Source organism: Aythya marila (genome assembly GCF_965140915.1).
Source record: "Aythya marila genome assembly, chromosome: 1".
NCBI lineage: Eukaryota > Metazoa > Chordata > Aves > Anseriformes > Anatidae > Aythya > Aythya marila.
Genome location: NC_139042.1, coordinates 80,011,584 through 80,027,801, shown reverse-complemented (window position 1 = coordinate 80,027,801; position 16,218 = coordinate 80,011,584). Strand labels below are relative to the sequence as shown.

The window sequence follows — 16,218 nt, the reverse complement described above, 5'->3', positions numbered from 1 at the left end:
TAGATAGATAGATAGATAGATAAGTAACGAATAAATAAATAAAGTCCTCAGCCACCACCGCCGGCGGTCCTGTTTTTATTCACGTAAAGCCCCTGCAGTTTTTATTTACAGCCCCACCTCCCCTCAGCCCTCCCTCCCCTCACAGCGCCGCGGGCGCCATTGGCTGAGGTGCCCGGGCGGGGACGGTGGCGGCGCATGCGCAGGGCGGCAGCGGGCGGGCGGTGGCGGGAGCCGCGCGCGCTCCTCCGTTCCCCCCTCCCACACCCCTCCAACCGCTCCCCGGGCGACCGTTAACGGCCGCCCCCCAACATGGCGGGCAAGGAAGGTAGGCTGAGGAGATTTGGGCGTTGGGAAGGGGTGTGTGGGGGAGGTTGGTGTCCCCCTGCTCAGCCCCTGGCTGCTCTCCCCCCCCCTTATGGCAGCGCTGGAGGACACGGTGGAGGAGCGCGTCATCAGCGAGGAGTACAGGATCTGGAAGAAGAACACGCCGTTCCTCTACGACCTGGTGATGACACACGCCCTCGAGTGGCCCAGCCTCACCGTGCAGTGGCTGCCCGACGTCACCAGGTGAGGGGACGGCGGGATGGGACCCCCCCCCCCAGCACACACACGCACACATAAGGCACCCGGCTCTGGGGGTGTTTGCCCTGCCCGCCCGAGGGTAAAACCGACCGAGGGTTGGTAAAAAAGCAGCCGTCGGTTGCTTGCTTTGGACTGTCGCGGTTTGTTGTGCTTGCAGCGGTCAAAACCCTTTGGGTATGCGGAAGCTTTGAGGAAGAAAAGTCATAATTCGGTACTCTAGGGAATGGTAGCTCAGCTAAACAAAAGATGTCAAGAGGTGTGAGGGGATAAATCTCTACCACTTCATAGATAGGAGAAACAACAGTCTTATATTGCAAATTCCCAGAAAACTAAGAAACAAACTCAACTTCCTGAAGATTTTTCTTAATTTACCCTACAAATTATTCTGTAGAAGCTGTATCATCTCTCTGTTTTCTTGTTTGTTTTCTTGCTGTTCCTAGTTCGAGCTTATTTAAGGGGTTATTGTTCTCATAAGGCTGATGTTTGTGCCTGGCTTGCTGTTGACTTCTGGTGCTTTCCCGTTTTTCCACCTCCCTCTGAAAGTTGTATGCTTGCCAGTTAATTTCTTACAGAGTTTTGGAGATGAACATAGATTCTGTTCATGCATCAGCTACTAGAGAGGTTCAGCTGTCAGAGTACCCACTCAGGACTCCAGCTGTTGTAACCTGGATACAGTCAAGTTTTCAATTATCTTACATGTAAAGTTCATGGGATAATTGGAGGATGGTCACTTCCCACTCTGAAATTCCACCTTACATAAATGATATTTTGCTTAGTGGCTAGATAACCAGTTTTGCATACCAAGATGTTTGGGGGAAGATGTTAAGAGATGTTAAGAGATGTGAGCTAACTAATCATGGCATGGAGTAAATGGAGTGGGGATTTGAGGGTGTGGAGCCCTTGTGAGGAACACTTCTGCTTGCCTCGTGTTTTGCAGATTGACTTAATGTTCAGTTTAAAACCTGGTATTTCCAATTACCCAGTGTCAAAATATGTAAGCCATTTAAGGCAAGGACTGTCTCTTTGTATGGCACCTGACATGATGGGACACCTGTTCCTGATGCAAGTAAGTGTGCGTGCATTCTGTGTGCATTTCCGTTTTGCTGTCAAAATGTTTGTATTGTATTACACCACCTTGGAAGTGGTGTAACAATACCTACGGTGGCTTATGGTTGTTTAAATGACTCCTGCTTGCTTGGATTCAGACAGCCTAATTGTTTTTTTTTTTCGCTTTCAAAAATGCAGAAGCTGCTTGTTCTTGACTGTTCAATTCTTTCCTTTAGGAAACAAATGACACTGCCCCTCCAGCCTTTTGCTGGTTACCAAATATTGCAATTAACTGCCAGAAGAGGAGTTTGATCTGGTTATAGACAGGTTTAGTTTAAAAACAAGAATCTGAAAGCTCTAATAAAATAGTAACCAGTAAAAGCACATAAAAGAAGTAACTAAAATATGTTGCCCCTTTCCTTAGTATGTGTGTTTTATAGAACATAGCATCAATAGCTTTCTAAATCAGTACCATGCGATTGCTAGGAGAATTGAAGATAGCAATACGTGTTAGTATCACCCTGTAGCTACCGTGCGAATTTCAGTTGTCCCATTTGAGTAACAGTGGCAGTTCTTACTGATTTGTATCATCACGCTGGGCTAGCTGGCTGTCTCACTGGATTGCCTGTGTCAGTCTAGCTCACTCTACTGCACAAGTCTCTTGTGACAAAATAATCTCTTCTGCGAGTCTCTTTTTTTTTTTTTTTTAGCTCCCCAAAGAAGTTTGGATCTTGAGTGCTATTGATGCTAGCTCTCTAGATTCCAGAACTAAGCATGTAATTTTATTCCATGAATTAATTATTCCAAACAGGCCAGAAGGAAAGGATTACGCGCTGCACTGGCTTGTTTTGGGAACACACACCTCTGATGAACAGAACCACCTGGTTGTTGCAAGAGTCCAGATTCCCAACGACGATCAGTTTGATGCTTCTCAATATGATAGTGAGAAAGGAGGTGGGCAGAGCATGAGTTCTTAAATTATGCTTTAGCAGTAATAGCACTAATAAGTGTCCTGTCAAAGGGTATTCTAACTTCCTGTTAAATACTAAAGCTGGTGAATCCTTACCAGTTCAAACTAATTCTAGATTATTAGCGGCAAATAAATTCTTCCAAAATAAGAAGTTCCCTCTTTTTATCTGATGCTATGATGTGCAATCCCTACTAGCATTTCTGCCAACTTTGTTATGATGAGAACTAATATACTTCTAACAGACGCTAAAGCTCTGGAAGAGTTTGTCAGAGAGGATTCAACATACCTAAACTGTCAGCAGTGTTGTGCCATGTGCTGCATGTCTTCCATAGGCTTTCCTGTATTGTTACGTTAAGATTCTTACTGCTGTTTCTTGAGGTGGGAGAGAAGCCTGAAATGCTCTTCAGCCTATTTTAAGGAGTTGATATAATCAACTGGCTTTTTTTTTAATGACAAATAGAGTTTGGTGGCTTCGGATCTGTGACTGGCAAAATTGAAACGGAGATTAAAATTAACCATGAAGGTGAAGTAAACCGTGCTCGTTACATGCCGCAGAATCCCTGCATCATTGCTACAAAAACGCCGTCCGCTGATGTGCTGGTGTTTGACTACACTAAACATCCTTCAAAACCAGGTGGGTCAGACTCCTTAAAGCTAAGCAAAATGCCTTGTACTGTGCATTAAACTCCAGCTTAACTGTAACTGGGGGGCGAGGTGATGGGCTCTGCAATCAGAATGTGAAGCCTCAAATCTTCAGTGACTTTAAATGTCTGGTTGTTCTTAATGCCCTCAATCTCCAGAGCAGCACCCTGCTGTGAGGCTGATGGATGAAATATGATTATTGTGACAGAAACAGTGACAAAGATGCTCTCATGGATTGATGTGCAAGAAAAAGTAAACAAAGGGAATTTCCTTTCTTTCAGACCCAAGTGGAGAGTGTAATCCAGACCTTAGATTAAGAGGGCACCAGAAAGAAGGCTATGGTTTGTCATGGAACTCAAACTTGAGTGGACATCTTCTCAGTGCATCAGATGATCACGTAAAAAACACATCATTTCCCCTTTAAAAAAAAAAAAAAAAAAAAGGCTGTAACAGATAATTAGGGAAAAGCTGTCTGAGTGTAACTTTGTTATGTAGGAAAACTCTAACGTGTTATATTTCTGAAGGATGTTGGTTGGCTTTTGGCTATAATCAACAACCAGTTCTTTGTTATCAGTCTGGCTGAAGAGAGAACAGAATATTCTTACAGATGTCTGCTGGAAGAAACTGGTGTGCAACAGCCCTCTAAACTGACTTGAATTTGAGGCCACAAATTACTATGAAACTGATCCACTGCACTAAAAGCTAACTTTTTTTTGTGACTTTTCTAAGCAAATCACAAGGTACTGAAATAGGGATGCTTTTTGTAAATTGCTGTTGTGACCTCAGAAATAATCTTTGGGCCTTGAATTTGCAGAAAACTGATCGATAACTCAATTGACTTCTCATTTATGGCATGCTAAATGTTTTGTTTTTTTTAAAAAAACAAAGTACTGTTTCAAGAGTGTCATCTCTGTTTATACGTAGAATGTGATCCTTTTATTTAAAGATAATACAGTTAAAGTCCAGATGACGATACAACGTGGTTCTTATTTACAGACTGTGTGTTTATGGGATATAAGCGCTGGACCAAAAGAAGGCAAAATCGTTGATGCAAAAGCAATCTTTACTGGGCATTCTGCAGTAGTAGAAGATGTGGCATGGCATCTGCTCCATGAGTCTCTGTTTGGATCTGTGGCTGATGATCAGAAGCTTATGATGTAAGTTTGGGTTAGGGCAGTTTCTGGGTAGTACCTGCCGTGTGCTGTCAGTGTACTGGCATGTGAATTGTCATTAAAAAAGAAAAATCTGCAATGGTCTGATGCAGCTTTCCAGTGCAATCAACTATAATAGTGCTGCAGATTCTCCAAAATCTACATCTCATTTGAAAATAAACTGTAATTAATCTGTATATCAGCTTCCTGATGAGAACTGCTTGTGTGCAACAGGCAAAAATCCTGAAAGGTTTTGAAATAAAAACGGTAGCTTCAGTCTACTTTTAGTAAAGTACTCTGTTAAACTAATGTGTAGTGTAGTTTAAAAAAAAATAAAATGGAAACTTAATTCTTGTTCTTTCTTACTCCCTCCTTCTCCAAACCCTTGACTGCGACAGCTGGGACACAAGATCTAATACAACGTCAAAGCCAAGTCACTCTGTAGATGCTCATACAGCTGAGGTCAACTGCCTGTCCTTCAATCCATACAGCGAGTTCATCTTAGCCACTGGTTCGGCTGACAAGGTTTTTATTTGTGTTTACTTTAAATCTGTTCATATTCTTAAATGATATTTCGAAAGCCATTATAGGAAAAATGATGTGTTTTCCTTCTTCCAGACGGTGGCTCTGTGGGATCTTCGAAACTTAAAATTGAAACTCCATTCTTTTGAGTCTCATAAGGATGAAATTTTTCAGGTGGGTAAACTTTTTACACAGCCTGTAAGAAAATACTAATTAGTGACTGGGACGAGAACGTAGATTTTCATCTGGTGACCAAGCACAATGAATTCAGTGCTTAAAATTAAGCACTGAATTTTGGTTCAGTTAATGCAGACTACTACGTAGTTCAACAACTGACAATGAAGCAAGTAGTCAACAACCTACTGCTGTAAAGATATTGGGAGCATGTAACTACCCTCAGTAAAGGTAGATGTTTTCTCTAAAATGTCTTGCTGTGGAGAGAACTTAGCTTCATGTCTAATGTTGTGAACTCTGCCTTTTTAGTAGTATCCAAGTAACACTGAATTTTAGGCAATTAAGTTTCATCATAATGCAAATCTGTAACAGCGAAACAATGTTGCTTGCTTGGTTTGAGAAATCAAAGACTTTAAGGCAATCCATTTGTGCTGTTAAATGTGTGATGTACTGGAAGAAACTAATGTATTGGGTCTAGCCATTGAGAATTAGTGGTGAGGTAGTGTTTATTCAGGATATCGTTAGAAATTAATAATTGTGCTACGGTCAAGTTTTCTCTTTCAATAGGTTCACTGGTCTCCTCATAATGAAACAATCCTTGCTTCGAGTGGTACTGATCGTCGGCTTAATGTGTGGGATTTAAGGTGAAGAGCAATTCCTTTCATTTGCTGTCTTGAACATCGACAAATGTTTTTTTTTTAAAAAAAAAAGCCTTCAGACTTGCTTTATCTGGTAGACTTTATTTGTACTGTTTTCTAGCCTTCCTTGCTTGCTTAACTTGGACCTGGCTGTTCAAGCAGCACAGTATTTCTGATGTTACTTTTCTGTGAGGATTTCTTGCAGATAAAATTGCTTTCTGCTGTCTTTAGTGCTTTCTGCCTCAGCGTGCTTCACAGGTTAGATTTTATTTCACTATTGAAAACAAAACGGTTTGTTTTGTATCTGTGGCTTGTAACCTTTTAACAGTGAGGGAAACAAAAAAGCAATAGCAAATTCTGGAAACAAAGGCTAGGAACTGGTAAGTTAAATTGATACGGGTTGCAATTTGCTTGTTAATAAAAGGTATAAACTACTTTCTTGCAGTAAAATTGGAGAAGAGCAGTCCGCAGAGGATGCAGAAGATGGGCCTCCTGAACTCTTGGTATGCTTTTGTCCAGATTTCAACTGCTGACAAGCTATATGGCAGTATGATGCCTTGTGACTGCTACTAAAACTGCAGCAATTCTTGCACCTTCTCACTTACCCAGCTTTTAATGCACTGTTGTAATTTGCAGTGGCTTCCTCTGTTCAGTTCTAAAGACAGTGATTTTCAAAGCTGCACTAGATGTGATTTACACATCTTCATTTTTGATCATCCTTAGTTTGGCCGTGTGCTTCTCAGTACTCTCACAACTGAAAGCGTGTAAAGCTGTGGCCTGAGACTGTTTATTTTGCCTTAGACCAAGTAGGTCCTGTGTAGCCAGCTTTAATGATAAAAATAAAGGAAGTCCAAAGCTTGGGTTTTGTTTTTGTTTCCTCAGGAAATAAGCTACTAAAAATGCTTATACCTCGTTTTCTCCACTTCCTGTGTAAACTGTACAAGTGCTAGTATAATTAGATGAGAAAGTGGTTATAAAATGTGGCTGGCTTTCGTAGCCCAGTCTTGCGTGAAGTAGCACCTTTTCAGGGATGTCATTTGGCTGTTGCTATAACATGAACTGCTGACTTAAATGCTGCCTCAGCAATTGCATCCATGTCCATAAGCAATGAATAAAACGTGTTATTTCGCACACACCTTCTTTACATCTGTATTGTGAACCTCTAGCAGCAACTTTTTCGTCTTTGTACAGTCGTCAGCATAACAAATTTAACTTCTGAATCTCTGTTTTTCAACAGATTTTTCTTTAGAGATTAAATGGCTTGCTGAAGCTTGTGTTCTTTGTTCATTTTTGTTGTTGTTTTTAACAGTTTATTCATGGAGGACACACTGCCAAAATTTCAGACTTCAGTTGGAATCCTAATGAGCCTTGGGTGATCTGCTCTGTATCGGAGGACAACATAATGCAGATATGGCAAATGGTGAGTGTCAAAACAGCTCCTTAGTTCCTCTGAAGCTTGTTGCATAAGTGGAACTGAAATGGCTTGTTCTTCCTAGAGCAGCTTGTGCCTTCAGTGACTGAAAGCAGTCTTTCCTCAACATTTCTCACACTATGTGATAGGAGAGTAAGACTTTCAAAAGAAAAAGAGTAAAACAGCCTGATTAGATGCAACAGATATCTAATTCTTGACTCTGAGACTTAGGTACTACTTCATGTTAATATTTGTGGCAGTTGGGAATTTCTATCTGATACTAGCAAAGACTTGATTTTTTTTTTTTTTTGCCTGTTGACTGAAGCAAGATGCCTTTTAACTCTGCAGTGTTTTACATTACAAGAACTGATCCTATAAAAATGGAATAAAATCACTTTGCAATAACAGAAGTCCCATCTTTAACCAAAAACATTTATCAAACTTAAAGTTGTCTCACAGGTCAGCCTTTCAGTTAGCTTTAATACCTGTTCTTCGGTTTATTTTGTGTGTTCAGGCTGAGGTTGAAGCATGCCCACAGAAAGAAATGTTCATGTTAAGGAATTGAATGGTTAAGGCTCATCCTACTGAAATAAAATAATGTGGGAGAGCAACTGCTGAAGTCAATGACATTGTGTGCACGTTCCAGAGTTTGGCTGCCCTTTAAGAAAAGGCAGAGAGAGGTCCCCTTAAGAAGGGGATGATTTCTCTTATCTTCTTGGTATTATCATGTTTGTTTGTTTATATGTTAGGTATAGCAGTTTGCTTAAAAACAGTTGTCTACCACTTGTAATGTAACATTTTGTGTCTTTAGGCAGAAAACATTTACAATGACGAAGAACCAGATATAGCAGCGGCAGAACTGGAAGGTCAAGGGACGTAACTTCTCTTCCTTAAGGAAGTACTGGATGTGACATAGTAATATAATTTGACTACTGTATAAATTTAAGGGGGAAAAAAAGCAGAAGCATTATATCAAAGCAAGAATATCATTAATCGGGCACAAAAAACGTTGTATAGTAAAATTGTCATGGGATACCCTTGGTTATTTGGGCACCTTGAGCTATTGTATGCTGTACAGCAGTTAGCTTTTAGGGAAAATAAGAGTGACTGAATACCTGTGTCTATATTTTTAAACAAACTTAGTGGGTTCCTGTAAATAAAACAGTTAAGTCTTCACTCTTCCCACAATGAAATTGCAAAAAACACAAGTTTTTATTAATATGTAAAAAGAGCTTTTCACTTTTACATAACACTTTTGGATTGGCTTTGCATAAATAAAATTTATTAAATAAAATGTTTATTATTGTCTGTTAACATAAGGTAAATGCCTTCTTGCCTGAATATAAGATCTCATAAGAGAGAGGAGTCTCGTTTAATTTCTGTAATAAAGGTATAGAAAGTTCAGCATTTTGTTCCTCAGGAAGATGTGCTTCTGTATAACAGGGAGAGCTAACTTCTTCCCAGCATGTGTTCTTGTCTCCCTGTGCTGGTACACAAAGGCACAGCAATGCAGCGGTGCCACAAAGACCTGGTGAACTTCCTTGTGCACCGCTTGGTCAGTGGTCTTTCAGCTCGAAGAGTCAACATCTGTTGACAGTGCAGCTAAGCAGGCCAGCAGTTTTCTTTCTTGTCCTGCCTCCTGTGCACTTTGTTGGAACACCGGAAGTATTCCACAAAGGCACCTAAAGGGAACTGTTGCAGTTGTGGATGTTAATTTAATTTGCAAGTGGCTGCAAATGATAAGCACTAAATGTGCTTAACTCAGGACCTGAGCAAAAATGGTACCCACTTCCTTTAGACATACGCAGCTTTCGAACAATAGGAAATGAAGAGGTCAATACCCTGATATTTACAGGAAAAAGCGAAAGTGCTTACCGGATGGCAGGGTAGTGGCTCTTCCAGGCACAGACCTTGCTGTGGGCTGTTACGTAACTGCTCCTGTTGCTGGTGCTCTTCAGCTTTTACCTCAAGACCTACTGCATGCGTACTCGAGTCTTCTTAGTGCCTTACTAACTGGAGAGGGAGAAGGGGGTATGAACGACTTGCTGCAGCTCTCCCCTCATGGCCTTGTTTTAAACTCCCTGCCTGCTGTTACCAGGCCCTCCTGGAGTTGCAGGCACTCAGTTATCATGCACAGACAGATCTCCTTCTACACCTCTTTCTGGAATGGCTCTTCTACAAGTGCTGCAGGCAAATGCAAAAGCATTTTGCATTTGGGTATTCCAGTGGAAGGCGGTTTCAGCAGCCAGGCTAACAGGAGGAGTCCCAGCTGCTGGGGGGCAGATGGAGCACTCCCTGGTAAACTCCCCTTAACTCTAGCTGCTAAAATGTCACGTCCAGGACACCCTAAAATGTCATGTCCAGGAAGTGGAGGTGCATGTGCTCGCTGAGCGTGGTTTTGGTCTGACTGGTAGCTATCATGGGGAGGCCGGGGTGGGGGTGGCTGCTGCTGCAGGCAGTGATCTAACCTGGGAGGGCTGTTCAGGGGCCATGCTCACAGCTCTGCCCCAGCTGGGTGACTCACCAGCTCCAGAAACATCTCAGGCTCCCTACAGCAAGTGGAAGCTGGTGCTCCAGTGTGACAGACCCTGGTGATGATCATTGCTGTAACTTTTACTTCAGCTTCTCTCAGCTCATTCAGGTAGGAACAACAGGGTTACAAAATATTGTAAATTAGTGGCATAGTCATAAGAGAAACTTCAATACTGATACAGTGCTATTGTACAACTGCTTTTCAACAAATAAATATAATCACAGAATCATGGATTGTCCTGAGTTAGAAGGGACCCAGAGGGCTCATGGAGCCCACCATCTCTCGGGTCCTGTCTCTGTCCCCAGAGAGCAGAGCTCAGCACCTGCCCCTCCGCTCCCCTCATGAGGGAGCTGCAGGCCGCCATGAGGCCTCCCCTCAGCCTGCTCTGCTCGGGGCTGAACAAACCAAGTGCTGGTCTGTGTTCCTGGTTTCTGTTCTTGGAATTCCAGTAAAATTCACCTCACAAAGCCCTACTGCTCCCTGGGCAGCACTGAAGATTCAGGTAACTGGGGCTTAGGGATGCATGCACTGCCCATGCTCACAGCTGAAAGGCAAGAGCAAGGAGTGGCAGCAGGATGACACATGAAACATATATTATTATGAAACAAAATGAGAATTTTTCTTTCCCATGATGAAAGTGCTACAGTAAATGCAGGCTTTATACTAATTTCTTCCCCTTGTGTCTGAATTTTCTTTCACGATATACATGTTTACACACAACTTTCTTAAACAGTAGCAAAATTTCTTAAGCCTTATTTAGGTAATTATAGGACAGCTTAGTCCCCCAGCCAGTTCAAAGAATCACTGTTTATTGTAGAAATTAGCCTATGTCTCATTGACACACACCTTGCAGTTAAGTGAGAACATGCTGCCAGGAAGATATTTTTTAACATGAAGTCCTATACATTTTTATGTGTTGCCTGGGTAGAATGTGAAACACAGGAAGGTCATCATTTTTAAGTCTATTTACTTATTTGAATCCTTTAATAATCTGATCTCAAACACTGATGCCCTCCATGTTAGTACTTACTGCTTATGCACTGCACATAGTGGTAATAATAATGGAATTTGAAGTTTAAAATAGAAGACATAAAATAGTCAACCTGATCCATGGCTACAGTAAGATACTCATTCATTTGCGTGAAACAACAGCTACTTCAGGTGTACATATTAAGTTCCCTAAGTACTAAGTTACTCCTGAGGGTAGGTATGTGCTGGGGAGTGGAAAAAAACAGCAAGTGGTCACAGAATCACAGAATTTCTAGGTTGGAAGAGACCTCAAGATCATCGAGTCCAACCTCTGACCTAACACTAACAGTCCCCACTAAACCATATCCCTAAGCTCTACATCTAATCCACCCTCCTTTATTTTCAAGGGAACTGCAGTTTGGAGACCCACCTTTTTTTTGTACTAGCTATTTCCAAGTGCAGACATAACAAAAAATACAGAAAGTAACTTCGAGTGAGGAATTTTAGAGTTGGGAATTGCTAATTTAGAGTGAAATCCTAATTTGTTCTCTCTCCTGCATACATCTTACGTAGCTTTTTCATCAAGAAAGTTTCCCGCTCTACTCTGCGCTGGTGCGGCCTCACCTCGAGTACTGTGTGCAGTTCTGGGCACCACAGTATAAAAAGGACATGAAACTGTTGGAAAGTGTCCAGAGGAGGGCTACGAAGATGGTGAAAGGCCTTGAGGGGAAGACATACGAGGAACGGCTGAGGTCACTGGGCCTGTTCAGCCTGGAGAAGAGGAGGCTGAGGGGGGACCTCATCGCAGTCTACAACTTCCTCGTAAGGGGTTGTCAAGAGGCAGGAGACCTTTTCTCCATTAACACTAGTGACAGGACCCGCGGGAACGGGGTTAAGCTGAGGCAGGGGAAATTTAGGCTGGACGTCAGGAGGGGGTTCTTCACAGAGAGGGTGGTTGCACACTGGAACAGGCTCCCCAGGGAAGTGGTCACTGCACCGAGCCTGTCTGAATTTAAGAAGAGATTGGACTGTGAACTTAGGCACATGGTCTGAACTTTTGGGTAGACCTGTGCGGTGTCGAGAGTTGGACTTGATGATCCTTAAGGGTCCCTTCCAACTCAGGATATTCTATGATTCTATGATTCTATGATTTTCTTTAATGTTTTCAAATTACACTGAGGAAATCTAAATTCTCTCATCTTTGTTCTGAAAAGGAAATAGAAATGACAAGAATAGGGAACAATCCAAAATTACATTTAAAATGTGCTATTTTATTTCAAGAGACCTGTTTTCAGAAGTTGAATAATAAAATATTCAGCCACACAATGTAGTAAGACTAAGTAAACACTTTGGAAGAGTGGTCAGTAGCTGAAGAGAAGCAATATACATGCTTCCAGCATAGTGTTGTAATTTTGCTTAATTAGTCATGAAGCCACCACATTACTAGTTTGCATCACAAATGTTGGTCCTATTATTGTCTTCTCTATGAATGCTATGGGTTGGGTTATAAACTTGAAAAAAAAACCAACACCATCTATGTGATGAGTTGGAAGTGGTTCCAGGTAACCTAGGTTGAGATATTTTAGAAGACTGATACCTATACAGGGACACAACTAAGGTAACGTGTAAAATCACTTCAGTTTGTCTCAACGAGACAATAAGTAATTTCAGCATTTTTCCTTTACTGTGCATGAAGAACTGTATTTTACTTGCACTGCTTTTATTATTGCATGTGAGACCCTAAAATATCAACTGCTTGATACCAGGCAACGTTTAGTATCTAGTCATTTGTTTCATGCCCTTATCCACAGAACACTTCAATAATTATCATTGCTGTCCACACTATTATTCACACCATATTCAATATTATCATTGGTGCCCACACAAGGCTGAAGTTTTCGCTTCAGCCTTGAAATAGCTGGACGGAGTCTACTCACCAGCTGTGTATAGTCTACAGGGAATGAGAAATAGTTCATCAACACTCAGTTTGGTCTTTGGCTGTACAGCCACCCAAAAGCCAAAGGTGAGAGAATCTCAAGTACTTTCTTGAAATAGATCTTTAGAAGCAGTGTTCTTGGTGTAGCCTTGAATTACATGCAAAGTCTGCTTTGAGACAGAACTGTCACCGTTCAGGATGATCTGGGATTTGAGCACTTTGATCCCAGGTCATTGTTTGACTAAATCCAAAATCAGGTGCAGCCTCAAAGCTAGAAAATAAGCAGTTTGAAAGGAAATTAAAGTCTTTATAGGAAGCACAATAGTCTTAAATTACTTAGAGGTGCAGGGTAAATAGGTGCCAGAGTCAGTAAAATCAATGAAAGCCAATACAGGTAGATGAGGCTAAGTTAGGCTAATAAAAGAAAATAAACACTTGTTTCAAGAGGACAGGTCTAACCAGCAGGAAAAAGATAGATAATGGGAATTTTAAATGTAAAAAGAAATCACAAAAGAGGAAAAAGTAATTGCGAGGAGTAACTTACTAGAGGCGTAAAAGCAAGTACCCTTTCCAAGTGCATCAGGAACACTTGTCCATCTGCCAGGGAGCGAAGCCCAAGCAAAGGTGAACTTAAGGGCTGAGGCAGCAGCTGGTGAAAGAGGTTCTCACAGGAGAGCTGCACTTCACAAGAACAGCTCAAATGTGCACACGTGCATGCACATGTACCAGAAGGGACTTCACATCTGACAAAAAAAAAGTAATAGAACAAAATGACTCATCTATTCATGGTGATGTATAAGCAAACTTACCTCCATGTTTACAAATATGACTTTTTTAAATAACAAAATCAGGATGACTGGAGTCATCCACGCACCTACTGACAGGAGCTTTGATTTCATATCAGTATGCGCCACAGTAAAGGGTAGAAAGAGTAGAGATTTTATTTAGAGGCAGCACCTTTTGTGGAAACGGGTACTTTAATGGTGCTAACAGGTATGGCAAGGTCAGCAACTCAGCATTCCTCAATTTCCAAAATACTTGGCACATCTCTAGAAAAGGCTCAGGTGTAGGACTTGTACCACCCAGCTTTTATGAAATGGGGATCCTCCCCCCCATAATACTATTTCCAAAGAGTACGCTATTACACTGTATTGATGTACATCACTAGTTAAATTCATTTTTCTTCTGTACTTTCCTCCCAGTAGAACAAAACCCACAGTTCTTACAATTTAGGGAAAGCTGTCACATTTTAAGGAAGATGCCAACGAGGCAGTCAGAACCCTAATCATTACTAGGGCACCAAGAGAGAATTCTGCAGTATTAGTGACGCGTGACCCTACTTCCTCGTGATGGCATGAGGAACTCTTGAAGTTACTGGACACCACCACCACGTTTTCCATGCTGCACGCAGTCTAACCACGGTAGGTTACCAACTGCAAGCAGGCAGCCACAGGGTCAATCCATGCTCCTGCTCTCCGTGCTCAGACACGCCACCCTCCTCCTCATGCCCGCAGCCTGCTGGGTGCTCCTACCACTTTCTGCCCCTGAGACTCTCCTGGTAACACGCAATCCTCCGACGTCTCCGCAATGCCACCCTTCGTGGGGCACTTAACTTGAGCAGTACGCTTGAACTCACGTTCCACATCTTTTAATTTTCATTCTCGAGTTTTCAAACATACAGAAATGAGTTCGGTAGATCCGGTCAGACACGAATACGATATAAAAGAAAAACTCAGAGTCCAATATATTAAGCATACTTATTTACTTAATCTATACAGAATTGAGTAGATAAAATTTCAGATTCACATTAGTGAAAAATCTCTACAAAATGTTTTTGAAAAGCAAAACAAAGACTGCCTGTTCATTTATCATTTTTTCCTCATGAAAGCAGACATGGGTTGTAAAAATAAAGCAGTGTGTTTAGCACAAACTAGATTTCTGCATCACTTTTTTCACAGTTATTTCCATCTACAGTCCAAAGAGGTAGATTTTCTGCAACACCTGAGAATTGAACTGTAACGTAACCAGGTGTAAGTGTAATGAAAGGAAGGACAAAACACTAGATACAGACCTAACTTACCTGTGTATGTATACACATACTCGGGTCTTGCATCACGTATAACTCCGCTTTTTTCGCAGCTTAATCATGGTGAAACTGTCAATCAAGCCCCAGAGTTTTGACAATTAGACATACTTATTCCAGGCTACATCAGCTTACAGCCCTGATTAAACAGTTTATGGTAGTGGAAGAAAGGCATTAATACAAGTTTACTTAAAAACCCTACTGGAGCCAATTTGGCTGCAGACTGGCAGTGCGATAGCCTGCGGTATGGCAGATCAGTTAGAGTGCTGAGCTTATCCCTTGATAAAAATTTGTATGGGGGTGTTATTTCTTATTTAAAACAACACTCTTTAAAGCAATGCATGAAAAGGTACTGACTGGTTTCAGGAAGCAAACCATAGCTCACCTTGGCCAGATGCAAAGTTGATGTGATATGGGAATGTTAAGGGTAGGAAAGAGAGATATCCCCATTTTTAAAGCCTCTCACTTGGGGCATTCTGCTTCATTTACAAATTAAGTCAGTAACAAATATAATTATATTGCTGTTCTATACATCTGTCAGGTCTCTAAAAGCCCTTTAAAATACTCTTGCAGCAGGGTCCAAAATTCGCTCTTGCCCCCATATAGAACAAGCACTATCAAAAGAATCATTACATACAAATGTCCAAATAATAAGTCGTAAAAATAGAAAACTTCATGTCCTACCTTGCCAAGGGTATGATGCATCAGATACAAAGTTTTTTCACTTTCCCTCAGGAAAATTATTTCATGCTTAGTGTTAGCTGAAAACCAGTTCTTGCAACTTTTTTTTTTTTTTTTTTTTTTTTAACAGTTTGATTCTACAAAGCAAGTCATTTAAATCACAAGTCTGAAATACTTCTTTCTAGCACTTTTAGGCCATATGGTTAACATGATTAACATTTCAAAGCTCTGAGTCTTCCTTGACTGACTGCTCACTGCTACCTTCTTTCATTCCTGCATTGTGCTTGGACCACAAACACAAAACTTGCACAAATCTAGGAGAAAAATGGCCAGCCTCCCATTTGCTCCACCATTAAAGAAATGTCAGTTTCACACAGTTCCTCTCAGTGGTATGAGCTACAACACATTTATCAGGCCTTACATAACCTTACTCTCTTTAAGAGACAGCTACATTATTTCAACGTACATCACTACAGGAAAAGGATCAGGAGCTCAGTGCAGCCTGAACATTCAAGTAATTTAGCCACTAAACTGTCAAGGGCAATGAGGGTGGGAAGCTCATTGAGATGTGCTTGATTCAGAAATCCCCTCCCAAGTAAGTGCAAAGAACTTTAAGTACCAGAAAAGGCTACACATTTTCATATTCCTTAAAATGACAGCAACCAAAACTAGAAAGTAAATACATATGAACTAAAGTTAAGGGTAGCTTGTAATTATTTCACACATTGCCTTGCCAAAAAAAAAAAAAAAAAAGTTGGTCCCAGTTTCTCAGAATAAAGTCAAAATATGGATATGATTTATTTTTTTTCTTTTTTCTTTTAAGGAAAAGCCTACATGGCTAAAGGTTAGCAAGGGTGCTTTGCTTGTGGCATGTTACTG

The 16,218-nt window shown here is 41.2% G+C and overlaps 1 protein-coding gene across 1 annotated transcript; it reads left to right on the top strand.

The window, feature by feature from the left end:
* Window positions 1-223: 223 nt before the first annotated feature.
* On the top strand, window positions 224-8,507 carry RBBP7 (RB binding protein 7, chromatin remodeling factor). The gene is made up of 12 exons (XM_082751524.1): window positions 224-325; window positions 423-567; window positions 2,441-2,583; window positions 3,060-3,233; window positions 3,523-3,638; window positions 4,238-4,398; window positions 4,791-4,917; window positions 5,011-5,088; window positions 5,656-5,732; window positions 6,172-6,229; window positions 7,036-7,146; window positions 7,949-8,507. Exons 1-12 carry the CDS (start codon window positions 310-312, stop codon window positions 8,015-8,017), a joined length of 1,275 nt encoding a protein of 424 aa, XP_082607650.1. The 5' UTR covers window positions 224-309; the 3' UTR covers window positions 8,018-8,507.
* Window positions 8,508-16,218: the final 7,711 nt, after the last annotated feature.